The sequence below is a fragment of the Schistocerca serialis genome, chromosome 1 (assembly GCF_023864345.2).
Source record: "Schistocerca serialis cubense isolate TAMUIC-IGC-003099 chromosome 1, iqSchSeri2.2, whole genome shotgun sequence".
NCBI classification, from domain to species: Eukaryota; Metazoa; Arthropoda; class Insecta; order Orthoptera; family Acrididae; genus Schistocerca; species Schistocerca serialis.
Window position 1 is genome coordinate 461,162,150 of NC_064638.1, and position 21,675 is coordinate 461,183,824.

Consider the following 21,675-nt stretch of genomic DNA (forward strand, 5'->3'; position numbering starts at 1 on the left):
CAGAATGATCAAAACATGTTTGGTGCAACATTAACTGAATTTACTCATCGCAAAACAATATGGATACTGTAAAGTTAACATTAAGGCAATAGTGTATCACTGAAAAATTACTTAAAAACTCCTGATACAAAGTCACTGAAAATGGACTATTGTTTAAGGATGTCATTTTGCAACATGACAATTGAAGACCATATACTACAAGAGAGGACCTGTGGCCTAGAAGACTCGCATAGAAAAAAAATATTCAGTTTTAGTTAAGCCATATGCTAGACATTGTTGAGAAAACAGATGGCTCTCTCTCTCTCTCTCTCTCTCTCTCCTTTAAATAATGTAGAAACTCATGCAGGAGGGTTTGCATAGTTGTGAAGACCATGCTGAAAACGACAGAACCCAGTATCACACAGACACATTAGATGATTTTAAAACAGTTAAGGATTGATTTAGCATACCCTGCTACACAATATTACAATTTTCTCCATCATTAATTGGTAATGACTGCAGATTGATACATTCCTGTTTAGTACATTGCCAAGCAATGAATCAAGTGTAATATACACTGTTTTCCAGCCATAGACAAGATAAAGAGAAATATAAAATAAAACAGCTATTGTTTTGGTATGTACAACAACACAAGAGCACCCTTATTCTAGACACGAAATTTGCAACAGCTGTAGCACAGCTGACACAGACACAACAAACTAGTCTGAAGACAGGTTGCTTCCTTAGTCTGAGGACCAGGTGTAATATGTATTTTTATTCTTGAATGTAAAATTCTTATGGTAGCAAAGATTTCCAAAAAAATCAGTAAATCGTAATTACTTAGTGTAAAAACAGGAATTCCATGCTTTCAGATATATGTACACTCAACTTGAATATATAATATAAATAAATAAAGAATCTAAGAAAACAACAAGATTTCAAATAACTTATTAGTAACTCAGTGTGGTCAAGCGAGACAAAAGACTAACATGTAATAGACAAATCTCATCCATTTTTATAAAAGAATTGGTGGTTTGGATTAGTAATGTGGGAACAGACAACAGATTGACATGTATTACTGACAACAGAATAAACAATTGTGGAAAAGAAGTAGTTGTGGAATAAGTAATGAAGATACCTTCTTTTGATTGCAAGTGCATGTTCTATTTAATAGGAGATAAACTGGCAATTCATGAAAGTATTTAGGAAATACATTAACTTTTGGAATTTGTTTGGAAACAACAAATGATAATGATACAACAATGAAGGCATAAACTGCATGTCTGTATCTTGTGCTACTCGGTAGTTATACTACTCACCATTCTCTTTCTGATAAACTAATGTAGATACAGTCTATGAACTTGAGAATCACCATTAAGATGATAAGGCACAAACAATAACTACAACAGGACATAACATTCTTTCTACAGTTCTTTCAGCCCAAAGATACTTCAGCATTGAAGGAAAGGCCAAACTATTTATTTTACAGTACAATATTTTCAGTTTAAGATCACAATGGCAAAAAAATACACAAATGAGATGTTGTAACAATATATACATCTTACTGAAATTGCTGTAAAAACAGATGTTCAATACTTTTGTATGTTCCCCCATGCTACTCTGGATAGGTACAATAAGGGCAATTTCATCCACACAACCTCCAGCAAACCATAAGTAATACAATTTAAATATCTGTTATGATCTGGATCTATATCATTTGCAAAAGACAGTCCTAAAACTGTGAATAAATAAAGACAAAATCACCATCACAACAGTAAACATAACTAAGCATTTAATATTAAACTTACAAAAAATAAAACTGCCAATGTGATGTTCTGAAAAACTACGACAGAAAAAAATAGTAACATGTATATCAAATAGAAAATAACTCACATATTCTTAAAACACACACACACACACACACACACACACACACACACACACACACACACACACAGACAGACACATACACACAACATTACTATACTGAAAATACTAAAAGAAATAATGCATGTATGTGTGTGTGTGTGTGTGTGTGTGTGTGTGTGTGTGTGTGTAAATACCATCTCTTGGCAGAGTGTGGACAACAAGCATAAAAAGCAGAAAAAGAAAACAACATGTTTCAGTTCATAGGTCCATTATGTATAATCACATATAAAAATGTAACCTCTCACAGAGATCATTTCAAAACTGGATAATTTCTGCCAAACACTGTGAAAGCACACAAGATCTGACATCTTAAAATGCACTAAAACACTGTTATATTACAAGAATTTAGTTTGATAAGGAACATGTTATTTCATAAAGACACCTAAACCACAAAATGATAACATTCAGGAGGGGAAAAAGAAACACTGGCACAAAGCAGAAAACAGACCAAATGTTCAAAGATTTTTCAGCTTTCGACCAAAATTTCACAAGGTACAATTAAAAAAAGGAGGCAGTTTTGCAACAATATTTAAGGTGATATAGTAAAGAAACAATTTACAGTATAAGAATCTTTTGTTAAAAAAAGCAAAAATTATTACTGCAACGACATGCATGTGTTCTAATAAGTTAAATAATTCTACAAAAAAATAAGGTGTGATCTTTTTCTATCAACTGATCACGATAGAATTGTGACAAAATTAAAGCTATCCTATGATGTCAGGAAAATGACAAAATAGTTTGCATATTCTTCAAACAGCACCCAAGTAATTAGTTGAACATGTGGTACATGTTAACCACAAAATCTGTCTACAAAAATGCACACATAATCAGTCATAACAGTTCTATAAATCTTACAAGACTCTGACATGTTAAAGGGTTAATCAGCTACTCCAGTCTCCAGTTTCCCTGAGGGCTCTTGAAGTTAGACGCTCAATTTCAGTGAGCAGTTGTTCTGTTTCAGCATCTAGTTCTGCCTGAGCTTCAGACATGGCAGCCAAGGGAGCCTCAACAGGGTCCCATTCAAGTGAATCTGGAGTAGATATACGGGACCACCCTGTACTGCTAGCACCATTCTTCCCATTAGTTGCACTTGAGTCACAAACATCTTCCTCTGGAACTCCAGCATAATGCATAGCATGTATGGGCAGAACACCTTAAAAATAGAAAGATAAAATATATGTCCATGAATAAGCAAATTTGCAGTTCCTGTAATATCTCAAACAAAAATAAACATTCTAGCAATGATTATAAAGAGAGCATCATTGACAGCAAAGGGCTAAAAAGGCTGATGAAATATGAATGGCTACACAAATGGGATAGTACCAGTACAGGAAGAGAATTTTATAGTATTCTTCATTCCATCAGAGAACATGTAAAAATCAGTCACCTAATTCCTTGAAAGGCGATGATGAGTAAAAAACTGTATGTGGATAACCCTTGCACATTTGATTAAATGATCAATGACAGATGCACTTGTGAAGAAAGTGGAACATACTAAACATATAATGGTACAGTACCTCGAACAAATGGTCAAAGTCAATGAAAGGATAGTCTAGTTAAGACGTTGAGTCATGATAGGCACAACAAAAAGATACACACAATTAAAGCTTTCGGCCATTAAGGCCTTTGTCAGCAGTAGACACACATACACACACGTTCATGAATGGCCACCGACAAACTGTGACCAAAAAACCAGTGGACCACCCTGTTGCTGAACAAGCTGCCAAACATGGTATCCCTCATCTCAATGACTGCTTCACAGCCTGTGCCATATGGATCCTACCCACCAACACCAGCTTTTCTGAATTGCGCAGATGGGAACTTTCCCTGCAATACATCCTACGTTCCCGTAACCCTCCTGGCCTCAACCTTCGTTAGTCACTGTCCTCACCCATCCAGCCTCCTCCCTGTTACCATTCCAGCACTACACAGCTGTCATTTCATCGCCACACCCAGTCTTTCAATGTCTTTTTATTTCTTTTATTTCTTTCCTTTCCGCTACTTACCCCCTCCCCCCTCTGCACCTTCTCTCCTGCCCTTCGTCTAAACTGCAACACTTCTCTGTCCACCACTACCACCATACCATCCCTCTCCCTCCCCGCCACAGCCTCCTCCTTACCCCTACCCAGTCGCCACTTCCCATCAAGCACTGGTGCTGCTGTTGGCAGTGTGGTTTCCGCTCTCTGAGACTGCAGATGTGTGTGCAAGTTGCGTTTACGTGTGTGTGTGTGTGTGTGTGTGTGTGTGTGTGTGTGTGTGTGTGTGTGTGCGCGTGTGTGTGTGTGTATGTGTGTCTACTGCTGACAGAGGCCTTAATGGCCGAAAGCTTTAATTTTGTGTATCTTTTGGTTGTGCCTATTGAAACTCAGCATCTTCGCTATATGGTGAGTGGCAACTTTCCTTCTCTGGTATTGTTCCATTCCATCCTGGATTTTCCATTGTTTGATAGTCTAGTTAAGATATCATTGGTTAGCAGAAATGTATGGCAGTATAATGCTACAGCCTCTCCCCAGATCATTATGAAGTGTCTGTTACCACCTTTTTTTATACGCATCATGTATTTATCGTTCCAATTCAGTGCTTCTTAGGGCCTTTTATGTGTATTTTTATACGTATCGTTCAGTTCAGTTTGCCCAAAAAACCTATTCTTCTTTGTAAACACGTACAGAATATTCTGGAATGAGGTAAATTCTTGTGATTGTTAATAGATTGTTGTCATTAACAAAAATATATACATACTCCAAATTGAATAGCAAATCGTGAAACTGACATAATAAATGTTTAGCAACAAATATTAAAGAGGCTATGGAAATGTTGGCATAAATAACTAATGTCTCTAATTACCATAATTGCAATTGGTACATTACCTAACAAAATGATTCAAAAGAAAATAACAATTATTATCCAGTGATGTAATTTGATTTGTTATTCATTTTTATGTAATTCATTGTAATTAATGGTGCTTGTAAATTATGCAGATAATTACCTCTTGTTAGTTACACCACCCTAGTTTAACAAAATTCCGGTATCTTAGAAAACACGAATGTATTTAATTTATATAATCTGCTGAAGCAGGATGTATATACCTCAAACAAATATTAGCAATAAAATCCATACAGTCACTAACTACAAAATTAAAGTAAAATCAAAATAATTGTTGAAATCAGGTTGTGAATTAATTTTCACACACAAAAACCAAAGATGATGATAAATATAATATGTTATTTTACATTATATGTTTAACCTGTACAAATGTAACAACAGTTAGTTCAGATGAAATTGTTTTTAGTTGTAAGTTACATTTTGTAATAAATTAACAACGGTAACAATTGTTAAATTTGTGTAAGAGAGGGTCAGTCAGTCAGTGTTTTGTTTACCTCAGGAGTCTGTGCAGTTCGGTTGTCAACTAATGTCAGTATACAATTCTGTAAAGATTGAGACTTTCGTGATGTACTCATCAATCTTCAATGAACCAAGCAAACACAAATTTAAGTTAAGCGTTAACGATCCAAAGAGATCGTTACATCTGGTGGAGTTGACCTGGGATTAATGTTTGAAATTGGAACTGTGTTTAATGAGTGACTGTTTCAGGCTACGTAAAAAACATGAATGCAAGACAACTTTTGCCCAGAGAATTATTTGTGGTGACAGTTTATGGAACGATAAAAAAATCATTACCTGCTATGGGAGGATCACAAATCATCTGTTTTGGATATCATTACCTGATGATAATGGACCAAATTCTTGGCCTGCGCCGCTGGAATTCAGACGAATAACTGTTCTTTTAATTTTCTAATTTTAAATAGTGCTGCATGACGAGAACATTAAAATGAATGAAGAGAAGCGTGTAGGCCAGGGCCGGCCAAACGCTGCACAGTGTGCAGACGTGCGGAAGTGCTGCACATGTGCGCACGTGTGCGACAGCGAGCGACAGCGACATCTGTTATTAGACATGTGTCCTAAATGAACGGCGGCGGCTCCACTTCCCTGTTTACGTGGTACAAGCAAGAGCGCAACATACCCAGTCTTGTTTACCCCTGGTAACCGTAACCTTAACAGAGAAGTACTGAGAAATGGCAGGTACTGTGAAAAAGCAATGGACGGGAGCTCTATGTTCTCAGTGGTTTAAATATGACCGGGAACTGCAATTCTTTTTTGTAGCCGTTGGTGAAAACTCACAGTGTTTGCTATGCTGCCGAATAACAGGCGGCCAGCGTAAGTTTTCAATTGAAAGACACTACAATACACATCACAAAGACGAGTTTAGTTTACTCAAGAGTGAAGAACGGCAAGCAAAATTAAATGTCCTTAAGAAAATGGATGAGACACATCAACTTGATTATCATTTCTCATGACCAGTGATAAATGTGTTTGGATTTATTCCTTTCATTATTAAAAATTATTGTTTACCAACTGGGCCTTAGTGCCTCATTCTGCTCCATGTTACATTATTATCAGGAAAGTTGATCATTAAACCGATTGTTCCAATGTATACTTACATTTGCGTTTTTTTTTTAATGTGTGAAGCGCTACGCTCAGCTGAAGTCGATAAAACGTAACATTCATCTAATTGTCGGTTACTGTGTAGATTTCAGACGAAGCTGATGAAAGATGTAGCAATAATGGTATTGAAATAACAGATGATCATCGAGAGGTCTGCGGTTATCATTCTGTTCAAAGGTCAGTGAGAGAGAAATTATGTGGGTGTAACTGAGGGCACCGAGAATTAGTTATAGGAAACCTTGCATTAGTTTAATGTTATTTGAAATCATGAATAAGGTTCGTTGGAAGTCGCTAAGTGCTCTCTTTCTTAAATACTAGATCAAAAACTTTACTCGTATTTACGTGCTGTCAGTCAAGCTGCCTTAATAAAAGCCCACGGTTGTTAACTGTATTACTTGTCCTACTGGGTTAAAGTGTTAACATAAAAGTAGACGTCTCAATGAGTAGACTGTGACAGTATTTTAAATGTTTAATACGCGAAATACCGTCCCATGGTTGGCTTGCAAGCTGTGGAAAGAGCACTAGAATGCGCCGGTACACAGTATCCCAGCAAGTGGACAAAGCGACATCTGTGGGTAGAAACATGCACTACATGAACGCTGACGGCTGCAGCGTGCACACTGTGACCCGGAAGTTGCACATGTGCAGGAGCACCGCACGCGTGCAGAATTTCTGGCCGGCCCTGGTGTAGGCTGTGAATCTGTAGAAAACACTTTGGACCTAGGATCGAGTATCGTGAACTATCATCCAACAGTAATCCAAGTGTAGATCAAGTTTTAGTGGAGAGGGTTCCAGTGAAAACGTCGCCACGAGTACTCAAATTACACAGAGGAGAGTAGGTGGAGATAATTTGTTAATGTTATTAATGCAGCATATGAAAGAAGTGAAGGAACAGATGGGAAAGATTAGGCAAGAAGCGAAAGAACAGATGGGACAAATTAGTCAGGATATTGGTCAGCAAAGTCAACAGTTAAGTCAGCAAAATCCACAGTTTAGACAGTAATTCAGTGAACAAATGTCAGGATTACAGAATACTGTTACCGAAAATACTAATCAGATAAGGGAAATCCAGGATGGTTTGGCAGCACTAAGAACTACTGCTGAGACAGGGAAGGGTGAACTCAGTACTCGCGTGGGAGTGGTAGAAGAACAGGTAGATGTATTAGAAACTAATTTCACACAAGAGTGGTCCAAAAACCAGGAGAGATTCAAAAAACTAGATAAACATGTAGAAGCAGAAAATTTTAAACTTAAGGTAGAGGTTGTTCAGACTAGGAGAAGTTTAGAAGAAAAAGTAGAAGCTTACAAAAGGAACTCTCAGCTAAAACTTACAGACATTACCAATAAAATAAGTACTGTAGAACTGAAGTGTGATGAAAAAGTAGATTCGTGTAAAAATAATGTTATAGATTTAAGTAAGAAAGTTGTAGAATTACAAGAGGGTGTAGCTCAAGGAAATTCTGTTAGCATATCAATTGTGTATGGGGGTGGCATACCTTTAAAACACTTTCCAGGAGATGGGAAATTGCATCCTGTTGATTTTTTACAGCACTGTCAGGATAACTTTTGTAATGACATGACAGACAATGTTAAAATTAAATTTGTTAAGCAATTTTTGGCTGGAGAAGCAATCTCATGGGCCAATCAGAATGTTAATTCTACCATGTCAAATGATGAATTTGAAAGAAAGTTCTTGAATAAGTTTTGGTCAGGATCTGAGCAAGCTAGGATTAAAAGTGTGTTCTTGAATGGTCGAATGTATAGGGAAAGTGATGGTAGCTTGAAGTGTTTTTGTGAAAACCAATTGAGGAAATTAGTATACCTAGATAAACCTTTTGATGAATTAATACAAATAGATGCCTTAACAAGGAGATTACCAAAAAGAGCACAGTGGAGGGTGGTTTATGGATCAGATGACTCTCTGGATCAGTTCTTGAGATACGTAGATAACTTGGATACAGCCTTTGAGAGAAATGAGAGGTTAAATAATGGCAGATTTGGCAATCAACCATCTGGGGGGTGGAATCAGAGCAGGAATCAAGGCAGGAGTGATAATTAAAATCAGAATAATAATAGTGGTTACAATAGAAGTGATAATAGATGGATCAACCATAGTAATGGGAATGGAGACAGAGGACACGACAACAGGGAGAGACCTTGGGAGAATAGTAAGACACAATTAGATAATCACCAATCAAGATGAGGCAATTTAAACTGACAGATGCCTCATTGACAGCCTGTCAGTTTGGGGCAAGAAATAAGTACCAAAATCAGGCTAAACACCACCGGCCTAGAGACATCGAAAATAATTACGTAAGACAGAGTAATCGAAGATATTGGAGTAGAAATGACAGAACTAATGTAAGAAGAGCACATCAGATTACCAAATTACAGTTTGACAGTAACTTCCAGAAAAGTATGAATGAAAGTGTTGAAGATAGAAGTACTAGCATCTGTAAGAATGTTCAAGAGGTTCTGTTAGAGGATGATACTATTTCAAGTCTATATAATCAATGTGGTGAAGAAGTTTGCAAAGAAAATATTGGTTCTGATAGTAATCTTGATGAGTTTGGATTAGGTGAATTAATGGAGGAAGAATCTATCCCTGTTAAGCACTTAAGCGATGATACTTGTATTGGTGTACTTGTCAACAATTCTGATGATCATTGTAAAGATGTTGTAGAAGTGTCTAGTATTGGAGATGATAGCATTTGTGGTAACGTTGATAGTGAAAGTGTCAGTAGTAATAATGACTGGGAGGAAAAATTAGACAGCATGGTATATATGGAAGTTACAGAAGATTTAATTAATGATGAAGAAGATGATGCCAGTAGTATTTGTGAAGTATACGAGAACCAGATTGTACCAATGGAAACTGGGAAGGTATCATCAGATAAGGAACATGTGGACAGCCATCATAATTTAGATGTGATGCTAGAAACTTTGTGAGATACTTACAAGGGTTACAGTGACAGAGTAAAAAGGGTCATCAATATTATTTGTGAAGAATTGAATTCCAACTGGGAAGGTAGAACCAATCAGCAGGCTTACAGTGAGATCAGTTCCAGGAAAAGTAGACAGTGTGTAAAAGAGGAATATGACATCAAGCAATCATCTGATGTAGCTTTAAGTAAAATACAGACAAGTAAGAGAAATTGTGCAAACAAAAATGTTATAAATGACTTGGACTTTAGAGAGATTGAGGATGATTTGTTGCATGAAGATGAGGAAAGTAGGAAGGAAAAAGTTTTAGGTTGCCTGTATATACGTATAAAAGTTGCAAATTATGAGGGAGTTTGCCTCTTAGACACGGGTAGTCTTGTTTGTGCCATTTCTGAAGAATTTAGAGACCAGATAAGACGTAGTGCTGACTTCGAAGAATATCCTGTTATTGGAATCAAAATTAAGGGAGTAACTGGTAGGCACAGCTAAGCTGTAAACAGGCAAGCCATAATATCTTTCACCATTAATGATGTACAGTAGAGACAAGGACGTTTTGTAGTACCTGATGTCAATGAAAATATTTTGTTCAGAATGAATTGGATACAAGGGGTAAATGCAGATTTTGACTCGAATAACAAAAAGTTAAAACTTACCAACCCAAAGACATGTGACTGAACTAATCATCCAAAATTGCGTAGAGAACAATTTTCAAATTAGAAGAGTGATTTGTGTAAATGAAAAGATTGACTTTAATGAGGAAGACAATGAAGAAGAATGCAGTGAAGACAAGTATGCTGAATTAGTGGCCACCAAACTAAAGGAAGCTGGGAGTCTAGGTAAAGAAGAGACAAATCAATTAGGTAGTTTGTTGTGGGAGTACAAAGATGTGTTTAGTGAGAAAGCTGGTAAAGTGAAAAACTATTAATGTAGACTTACTCTAAAACCTCACGTAGCATTTATCATCAAACCATACGAAGTACCCATCTCAAAAAGAAAAGCTGTGGAGAAAGAACTACTAAAGATGGAAGAGTGGTAGGTAATTGAAAGGTTCAATAGAGAATACAATAAATAACCTGCTGGTGGTAGTTTCCAAACGTGGCGGTGGAGTAAGACTTGTGCTCGATTCGAGACATTTAAACAAATACCTTGAGAGGTAAACTGATCACCCTGAGAACATAGACGAGTTATTACATAAATTTGAACATATGAAGTACATGTGTAGTTTAGACTTAACAGCAGGTTTCCATCAGGTACCATTGGACACACAGTCTAGGAAATGTACTGCATTTTTCTATGGAGGAAGATGCTATTGCTATTGTGATGTACCATTTGGTCTTAATGAATCAGTTGCAGAATATATCCGAGCATTAGATTTGGTTCTAGGAAAAGAATTGTTAAGCAAACTACTCCTTTATGTTGATGACATACTTGTAACAGGAAAGAGTTGGGAAGAACATATACGTTTGTTGGGTGAAGTGTGTTATAGATTGAGACAGGGAGGTATGTCATTAAAACTAGAGAAGTGCAAAACTGGGTTTAAACAACTCAAATTTTTAGGCCATGCCATCTCAGAAGATGAAGATAAACTTGAAGCCATTGCACAACTTCCTGCACCCAAGACTAAGAAACAACTTAAATTGTTCTATGGAATTTGTGGCTACTACTGTAAGTTTGTCAGCACTCAAGCTTTAAATGCACCATGTTTGAACAACTTGTTGAAGAAGAACACCATTTGGGTATGAGACAAGGATTGTCAAGAGGCATTTGACAACATCAAGAAACAGATGAGCAATAGTAAAATGTTATGCAGACCTGATCTCTCAGAGCCATTTTGCATCATGACCGACAGCAGTGACTACGGACTGGGAGCAAATTTGTCCCAAGAAAAGATTGTAGATGGTGTGATAGAGCATGGATCAACAGTTTTTGCCAGTGTAACTTCACAAGAACATGAGAAGTCATATACTGTCACTGAAAAAGAATTGTTAGCAGTCTATTGGGCTTTCACCAAATTCAAGAATTACTTATTAGGACATCAAGCAGTCATATACACAGACCATAAGGCTTTAATCTATATACAGGAGTGTACTTTGCATCACAGCAGGATAACCAGGTGGTCACTATTCCTCCAGCAGTTCAACTATACAGTAAAGTATATAAAAAGTTTAACTCTTCTGTTAACTTTTCTTAAAAAATTTCACTAAATAAATGAGATAAATAAAATCTTTAAACCAACAAAGAAATAAAAAAATTCAAAGATAAAGGTAAAAAACTTTTTCAAGCCAAGTATATTAATTTATCATAACGGAACCGTTATGACGAGAAGAAGGGACAGCACAAAAGGACTGATGATTGTGAGCTGCCAATTCCTTAAGATGTGTGATGTGAACCAGTGACTGGAGTGACAGTTAAAAAAACTTTGTTTTTTTTTTCTATTAAAACAAATACTATGAAAATTTAAGTGTATTGAAAATATGTGATTTGAAAGTACCAGATTGTGTATATGTATTTAGCAGCCATTCTTACATATAATACTTGGAAGAGGGGCTGGGGGGGGGGGGGGGTGTATAATGCTACAGCCTCCCCCAAGATCGGGGGGGGGGGTGTATAATGCTACAGCCTCCCCCAAGATCATTATGAAGTGTCTGATACTGCCTGTTTTATATGCATCCATGTATTTATCGTTCCAATTCAGTGCTTCCTAGGGCCTTTTATGTGTATTTTTATACGTATCGTTCATTTCAGTTTGCCCAAAAAACCTTTTCTTCTTTGTAAACACATATAAATATACTGGAATGACATAAATTCTCAGGATTGTTAATAGATTGTTGTCATTAACAAAAATATATACACACATTCCAAATTGAATATCAAATAGTTAAATCGAAATAATAAATGTTTAGCAACAAATATTAAGAGGCTGTGGAAATGTTGGCATAAATAACTAATGCCTCTAATTACCATAACTGCATTTGGTAAATTACCTAACACAAAAAACCTCATTACGATTCAAAAGAAAATAACAATTATTATCCAGTGATGTAATTTGATTCATTATTCATTTATATGTAATTCATTTAATTAATGGTGCTTGTAAATTATGCAGATAATTACCTCTTGTTAGTTACACCACCCTAGTTTACGAAATTCCGATATCTAAGAAAACTTGTGTGTGTTTAATTTATGTAATCTGGCAAAGTAGGATGTGTATACTTCAAACAAATGTTAGAAATAAAATCTATACAGTAACTAATTACAAAATTAAAGTAAAATCAAAATAATTGTTGAAATCAGATTGTGAATTAATTTTCGCACATAAAACCAATGATGACAATAATTGTAATATGTTATTTTACATTTTATGTTTAACCTGTAATAATGTAAAATAGTTAGTTTAGATGAAATAGTTTTTAATTGTAAGTTACATTTTGTAATAAATTAACAACGGTAACAATTGTTAAATTAGAGCGAGGCTGCGAGAGAGGGTCAGTCGGTCAGTCAGTCAGTCAGTGTTTTGTTTACCTCAGGAGTCTGTGCAGTTCGGTTGACAACTAATGTTAATAAATAATTTTGTATTTTATTTATATTTTATTTATTTATTTATTTCTTCCGTAGATCCAGTTAGTGAGTCAATCACAAGGATATGTAACGTGTCAAATTGTACAGGTTTCAATTTAAGCTTACAATAAAGACAAGGGCAATTCAATGCCAAATTGTACATAGTTTAAATAAGACACACTATAAATACAGTAATAGATACAATGTCAGCTAGATAGCATAGCAACCATTTAACAGAAAAAGGAGTTTCAAATAAAGGTTAAAGATAAGAGCACAAAGTTAAATCAGATATTAGGCCTACAAGAGTAAATACAGGTACAGCCAATTTGTTGTTACAGAAAGTGTGCTAATGCTCAAATGCACAATAAAATCAATTGAACTACTTCTAGACACAATAAGTTTAGTGATGGTATACATTTTCTTTCAGATATTCACCCACAGTATAAAAAGATTTCTCTGTCAGGTAATCTTTGAGAACTTGTTTAAATTTTGGCAGTTCTGAATGAACACATTTGATATGTAGTTGTAGTAGTAGAGCATTGAACAGCTTAATGCTGGAGTAGTAAACTCCTTTCTGTACCAGATTGAGACGTTTCATTTCGAAATGTAGATTGTTTTTGTTTCTGGTGTTATAGCCATGGAATTTACTGTTGCCTTGGTAGATAGAATAATTTTTGCACACAAAGGTCAGCAAGGAAAAAATATACTGTGAGGCAGTTGTTAGGATACCTATCTTCCAAAACAAGTGCCTGCAAGAGTGTCTTTGATGGACCCCACACATTATTCTGATTGCTTTTTTTTTATGGTGAAAACTTTTTTTGCAAGTAGCAAGTGGTTGGTTCCCCCAGAATATGATGACATATGACATCAATGAGTGGAAGTAGTCAAAGTAGGCAACCTTAATGGTGTCAACTTCAGTCACTGAAGAAATAACCCGTAATGCAAATGTTGCCGAGCTAAGTTTTTTATATAGATGAAGAATGTGAACTGACCAATTACATTTACTGTCTATGTAAGCACCCAGGAATTTTGTATCTTCAACTTCCTGTATTGGTTGATCTCTACATTTTATGTTAATTTCATCGAGATCACTTTGTGATGTATGGAACGTCATATAATGAGTTTTATCTGCATTGAGTGAGAGACCATTTGAGGAGAACAAATTTAAGATGTCATTAAAAACAGTATTTGTAGTTTGTTCATGATCAATCAAATCGTCGATTAGAATAGTGGTATCATCGGCAAACAGGGTAAATTTGCTGTTTGTCTCAGAACAAAGAGGAAGATCATTCATAAAGATGAGGAAAAGCAGTGGGCCCAAAACAGAGCCTTGAGGCACACCACACGTTATCGTGCCCCATTCAGATGAGGCAGGTTCTCCAGAAGAGCCATTTAGCATTACAGTCTGCTTCCGATCCTGCAGATATGATTGTAGCCACAAGCCAACAGTACCACCTAAACCATAGTATTCTGCCTTTCTCAAAAGAATTTGGTGGTTTACACAGTCAAAGGCTTTCGTAAGATCACAAAAAATACCCACTGGAGACATTTTTTTGTTAATGGCTTCAAAACTTGGTTGCTGAAAGAGAATATTGCCTGTTCAGTACAAAGACCGACATGAAAACCAAACTGATTTTTGCTTAAGATACTGTGGAAGTTGAGATGGTCTACAATCCTCCTGTGCATGAGTTTTTCTAGAATTTTCGAGAAGGTAGTTTGTAACAATGCTTTTATCACCTTTTTTAAAGAGAGGAATCACTACAGCCAACTTTAGTCTGTCAGGGACAATCCCTTCTTGTATATGTTGCATAAGACGGGACTAACAAATTTATCACAGTATTTCAGTATTTTACTAAAAATATTGTCCACACCAGCAGAATTTTTATTTTTTAATTATCTAATTTCTCTTATGACTTCGCTTACGGTAACTGGAGGTAAAGATAACTGTGGGATTCTGTTGCTAATAGCTTTCTGTAGGAGGGACAATGATGTTTGAAACTTCCCTGATGCTCTTATCAATCATCAATGAACCAGGCAAATGCAAATTTAAGTTAAGTGTTAAAGATCTGAAGAGATCGTTACACCAGGGGGGGGGGGGGGGGGGGGGGGGGGGAAAGAGAGAGAGAGAGAGAGAGAGAGAGAGAGAGATCCACAGTATCTTCAGACAGGAGGAGAATATGAAACTCAGTTATGACTAACAGCTCTGCATCAAGTTCAGTAAAGGAATCATTTCTGTGCCGTTTGTATATTAACAATCTTAAGCTTAAATGTGGATGCCCATAACACAATCATATTTGCAGCTGACACCACAATTCTTCCAAAAGGGGAAAGTAAGGACCCATTACAGCAATCAGCAAACGCTGTTGAAAAACAATTTAGCAACTGGACACAGAGCAACCAGCTTTTCATAAAGAATAAAAGAAAATATCACACTAAAATTTCACAAAGTTCTGAACAAGGGTGATTATGGCAGCAAAGTAAAGTAAAATGGAATACGTATATTAAATGTGTTAATGTAAGACTGAGCAAGACACAAGACCAACTAACTTCTTTGTTCACTAAAACCCTTCTGTAGTGAGAAAACAGTAAAGAATGCATGTCAAGCCTACTTTTGTTCTCACCTTAAACATGGAGTCACATTTTAGGGAAAGTCTAAAACAGCTAACAGCACTTCCAAGGGGGGAAAATCATTACAATCATGTTTAGGTGCAAACCTAGAGACTCATGTAGAGCAATGTTTAAGATCTCTGGTATTCCTTTTTTACCATGTATCCACATTATGAAACTCATCCTTCAAAATAAATGTATTAGGTAGGGACAATGAACCATGGACCTTGCTGTTGGTGGGGAGGCTTGTGTGCCTCAACAATACAGATAGCCGTACCATAGGTGCAACCACAACGGAGGGGTATCTGTTGAGAGGCCAGACAAACGTGTGGTTCCTGAAGAGGGGCAGCAGCCTTTTCAGTAGTTGCAGGGACAACAGTCTAGATGATTGACTGATCTGGCCTTGTAACACTAACCAAAATGGCCTTGCTGTTCTGGTACTGCGAACGGCTGAAAACAAGGGGAAACTACAGCTGTAATTTTTCCCAAGGGCATGCAGCTTTACTGTATGATTAAATGATGATGGCGTCCTCTTGGGTAAAATATTCCGGAGGTAAAATAGTCCCCCATTCGGATCTCCGGGCGGGGACTACTCAAGAGGACGTTGTTATCAGGAGAAAGAAAACTGGCGTTCTACGGATCGGAGCGTAGAATGTCAGATCCCTTAATCGGGCAGGTAGGTTAGAAAATTTAAAAAGGGAAATGGACAGGTTAAAGTTAGATATAGTGGGAATTAGTGAAGTTTGGTGGCAGGAGGAACAAGACTTTTGGTCAGGTGAATACAGGGTTATAAATACAAAATCAAATAGGGGTAATGCAGGAGTAGGTTTAATAATGAATAAAAAAATAGGAGTGCGGGTAAGCTACAACAAACAGCATAGTGAACGCATTATTGTGGCCAAGACAGACATGAAGCCCATGCCTACCACAGTAGTACAAGTTAATATGCGAACTAGCTCTGCAGATGACAAAGAAATTGATGAAATGTATGAAGAGATAAAAGAAATTATTCAGGTAGTGAAGGGAGACAAAAATTAAATAGTCATGGGTGACTGGAATTCAAGAGTAGGAAAAGGGAGAGAAGGAAACATAGTAGGTGATATGGCTTGGGGCTAAGAAATGAAACAGGACGCCGCCTGGTAGAATTTTACGCAGAGCATAACTTAATCATAGCTAACACTTGGTTTAAGAATCATGAAAGACGGTTGTATACATGGAAGAACCCTGGAGATACTAGTAGGTATCAGATAGATTATATAATGGTAAGACAGAGACTTAGGAACCAGGTTTTAAATTGTAAGACATTTCCAGGGGCAGATGTGGACTCTGACCACAATCTATTGGTTATGAACTGTGGATTAAAACTGAAGAAACTGCAAAAAGGTGGGAATTTAAGGAGATGGGACCTGGATAAACTGAAAGAACCAGAGGTTGTACAGAGTTTCAGGGAGAGCATAAGGGAACAACTGACAGGAATGGGGGAAAGAAATACAGTAGAAGAAGAATGGGTAGCTTTGAGGGATGAAATAGTGAAGGCAGCAGAAGATCAAATAGGTAAAAAGACGAGGGCTAGTAGAAACCCTTGGGTAACAGAAGAAATATTGAATTTAATTGATGAAAGGAGAAAATATAAAAATGCAGTAACATCTGAAAAATGAGATCGACAGGAAGTGCAAAATGGCTAAGCAAAGATGGCTAGAGCGCAAATGTAAGGGTGTAGAAGCTTATCTCACTAGGGATAAGATAGATACTGCCTACATGAAAATTAAAGAGATCTTTGGAGAAAGGTGAACCACTTGTATGAATATCAAGAGCTTTGATGGAAACCCAGTTCTAAGCAAAGAAGGGAAAGCAGAAAGGTGGAAGGAGTATATAGAGGGTCTATACAAGGGTGATGTACTTGAGGACAATATTATGGAAATGGAAGAGGATGAAGATGAAGATGAAATGGGAGATACGATATTGTGTGAAGAGTTTGACAGAGCACTGAAACATCCTGAGTCAAAACAAGGCCCCCAGAGTAGACAACATTCCATTAGAACTACTGACAGCCTTGGGAGAGCCAGTCCTGACAAAACTCTACCATCTGGTGAGCAAGATGTATGAGACAGGCGAAATACCCTCAGACTTCAAGAAGAATATAATAATTCCAATCCCAAAGAAAGCAGGTGTTGACAGATGTGAAAATTACCGAACTATCAGTTAAATAAGTCACAGCTGCAAAATACTAACGCGAATTCTTTACAGACGAATGGAAAAACTGATAGTAGCCGACCTCGGGTAAGATCAGTTTGGATTCTGTAGAAATGTTGGAACATGTGAGGCAATACTGACCCTACGACTTATCTTAGAAAAAAGATTAAGGAAAGGCAAACCTACGTTTCTAGCATCTGTAGACTTAGAGACAGCTTTTGACAATGTTGATTGGAATACTCTCTTTCAAATTCTGAAAGTGGCAGGGGTAAAATACAGAGAGCGAAAGGCTATTTACAATTTGTACAGAAACCAGATGGCGGTTATAAGAGTCAAGGGGTATGAAAGGGAAGCAGTGGTTGCGAAGGGAGTGAGACAGGGTTGTAGCCTATCCCCAATGTTATTCAATCTGTATATTGAGCAAGCAAAAAAGGAAACAAAAAAAAAGTTCGGAGTAGGTATTAAAATTCATGGAGAAGAAATAAAAACTTTGAGGATCCCCGATGACATTGTAATTCTGTCAGAGACAGCAAAGGACATGGAAGAGCAGTTGAACGGAATGGACATTGTCTTGAAAGGAGGATATAAGATGAACATCAACAAAAGCAAAACAAGGATAATAGAATGTAGTCGAATTAAGTCGGGTGATGCTGAGGGAATTAGATTAGGAAATGAGACACTTAAAGTAGTAAAGGAGTTTTGCTATTTGGGGAGCAAAATAACTGATGATGATCGAAGTAGAGAGGATATAAAATGTAGACTGGCAATTGCAAGGAAAGCGTTTCTGAAGAAGAAAAATTTGTTAACATCGAGTATAGATTTAAATGTCAGGAAGTCATTTCTGAAAGTATTTGTATGGAGTGTAGCCATGTATGGAAGTGAAACGTGGACGATAAATAGCTTAGACAAGAAGAGAATAGAAGCTTTTGCAATGTGGTGCTACAGAAGAATGCTGAAGATTAGATGGGTAGATCACATAACTAATGAGGAGGTATTGAATAGAATTGGGGAGAAGAGGAGCTTGTGGCACAACTTCACTAGAAGAAGGGATCGGTTGGTAGGACATGTTCTGAGATATGGAGGGATCACCAATTTAATATTGGAGGGCAGCGTGGAGGGTAAAAATCGTAGAGGGAGACTAAGAGATGAATACACTAAGCAGATTCAGAAGGATGTAGGCTGCAGTAGGTACTGGGAGATGAAGAAGCTTGCACAGGATAGAGTAGCATGGAGAGCTGCATCAAACCAGTCTCAGGACTGAAGACCACAACAACAACAACAACAACAGGGTAAATAGACTGTAAAAAAACCTGTGACATTAATGATTATTTTATCACACAAAAGAAAAATTTTCATATGGCCCAAATCAAAACATCCCCGTGTCAAAATAGTACTTTTCACATAGGAGTTAAAAAAACAAATTTTCCAAAAACACGACAGCAAATACTGACTTCAAAACCTTAGGAAATTCTTTAAAGTCATATTTACGGCATTACTGCTTTTACTTCATTCAAGAACATTTAAATATATGAAGTGTACATTTTGTAATTTTAAATGTATATGAATAGAAATTACTTTCACCTCTACACATTTTGTAAACAAAAGGGCCAATAAAAATGCAATACAGCACAATCACTGGAGACCCATCAACACAGGAGGAGGTGTAAGGAAATTCAGCAGATTCTCCAATTCTGACTTGGGAGCATGGTGTTATCTGTTTGTACTAGGGTGCTCGTCTTCTTAGTTTCTGAAGAGTGCGAGCAGTTATGTATTGGTGCACATTCCAAAACCTGAGTCTGTGCACTGTTTTCCACCAACAGAGGAAAGGCAGACAGCGTATCATCAGGTCCTGAAGTTCCAGAAAACAGAGAGGATCATAGACGCATTTAGTGGATGACAATTTAAGTGGCATACAATCTGAAGATTGATGGGAAATTTGCCAGAACAAAGAAAACCATATTTTCTGAGCCTGACACTTAAGTGCTCGGGGTGATGTGGCACACTGGATATAAACCTACGGAATGTGGTTGGTGGATTGTTCTTCAACATATACAGACAGCATTATATCAAAAGTACAAACAACAACTAGGCCTCTTGCTTTCTATTCATTTTTATTGACAACTTCTTTTAATTATTTAACACGTTTTTATTTTTTGAGTGGGTGGTCATTACCATCATCCAGGCTCATTTTTAATTTTCCTTCTTCTATACTCCTTTTCTTGCCTTTCTAGATCCCTTTTCTTCATAAACACCTTAGTAATAGTGTAACAGTGTAAAATTATTTTGGATTTCTAGAGAACGTTAACTACTGATAAAATAAAAAAAATCTTAATGTATTGTGGATCATATTAATGATTGTGAAACTCAGCATAGAGTAACTTCTATGGTTCAAGTCATAAGTGAAAACTGCAATGAATAAATAATTAAATAACAATAATGCACTATTCTGATATATGATGTTATGCAAAGAAGAAATGGTACCCAAGTGCTGGACACAGTTCTTAATATCTACTTCTTCATTTCCAATTCTTCAGAAGACTATTTGAGAATTTCTACCAAACTCTAAATCAATTATTTGGATTTTGTTAACTAGACCCAGTGACATAAAATTTCATGTCAAAGGTTGCATTTCCACTTCTGTTCCATCGATCATCAGAAAAAAACTAGGGTATTAATACATTGATCTTTTCTGCTGACTGCCATTACAACTTGATTCACCAACAATAGAGATACTAATTCAATGTTTACAATTAGCTGCACTTTACACTGATCATAATACACAAGAAACTGAATGTGATAAACAATTTACCTTCATGTTCCCACTCCAAATCTAGTGAGCTAGGAGGTGTAGACGAGGTAATACTACGATCTCGTGTTGCCATTTGGTGTACGCTTTTGTGCATTAAAAGAGATCTGGCATCCAACGGTTGCGCTTGCGCATTTGGCCCTGTTCTGTACATGAAAACAAGAAATAAAAGACAGAAACAACAAAAAAAACGGAGTAATTTTAACAATATAGTTCCCTCTGTACACTAACCTTACACCACTTGTTCGTCCAGATTCTTCACTTCTCTGATATTCATCTGCTCTTGTCCATGTATCATCAGTTAACTCAAGAATAACCTGCTTGCTGACCTAAAAACAAAGAAAAATCTTTCTAATACTATTTGGCAAATAAACATAGAACAAAAATTTATCACCCTCTGGGGACACCACACTAACATTTTGTAACATTGCACCTAGCCTTGAGAATGACTTCAATTCATCAAAGAAGTGTGTCAAGATTTCTCAGGTATACCATATCCAGCTGGAGTTACCCAATGATCAGGTCACAATAAGCTACCAAATAGCAGGGCACAGATAATGTTTTACCTGCTGTTTCAAATACTTTTCTGTAGAATAAAGATCAGGCGTTATTTCAGCAGTTGAGGTGCAATAATGTAACAGGGCATGTAAGTGTTCATCGGACCAGAAGTGTGTACATGAAACCCTGTGAACATGGTTCTTTTGCCCTTGGAACATGGAAGTTTTCACAGGATACTCATAATGAAGGTGTAAAAGGAAGGATAACACTTGCTCACAGAGAATATTGAAATTAAGATCCTGGTTCATGTTCACGGTAACTTGAATGAGTGGGCTCAAGTCATGGAACAAAACAGGTTAAATGTCCAATTGGGCCATGAGTGAATCTGACACCTTGCATCATTAGAAAAGATGCACGTAACACATTTCCAGTCTGTGCCGTTCAATTTGTGTGCTTTTGGTCCATTGAAGGTGTGCAACATTATGTGTTGCTGTGAGCAATCCTCTTTTGTGATGTACTCGACCCCAAATGTCCATTGCATGCAGTTCCCTTTGTAATGCTTGCTTGGAAAACGATTGAGATGGATTTGCAGACACTAACAGGTCCCTGTCAGAATATTTTTAATACCAGAGTAATTACAACATATTACATGGCTGCAA

General features: G+C 36.8%; 1 protein-coding gene across 2 annotated transcripts in view; it reads right to left on the bottom strand.

Annotated features, from left to right (window-relative positions):
* Positions 1-2,446: 2,446 nt before the first annotated feature.
* LOC126473342 (uncharacterized) overlaps positions 2,447-21,675 on the bottom strand; it is a 57,969-nt gene continuing 38,740 nt past the window's right edge. The window contains exons 6-8 of one of the 2 annotated variants that reach the window (XM_050100342.1): positions 20,750-20,847; positions 20,522-20,664; positions 2,447-3,061 (exon numbers count right to left, since the gene is read on the bottom strand). In XM_050100342.1, the coding sequence (XP_049956299.1) occupies positions 2,790-3,061; positions 20,522-20,664; positions 20,750-20,847 (513 nt within the window). In that variant the 3' untranslated portion in view covers positions 2,447-2,789. Of the gene's footprint in view, positions 3,062-20,521; positions 20,665-20,749; positions 20,848-21,675 lie in introns of those variants that run through there. The other variant, XR_007586440.1, reaches the window with a different exon arrangement.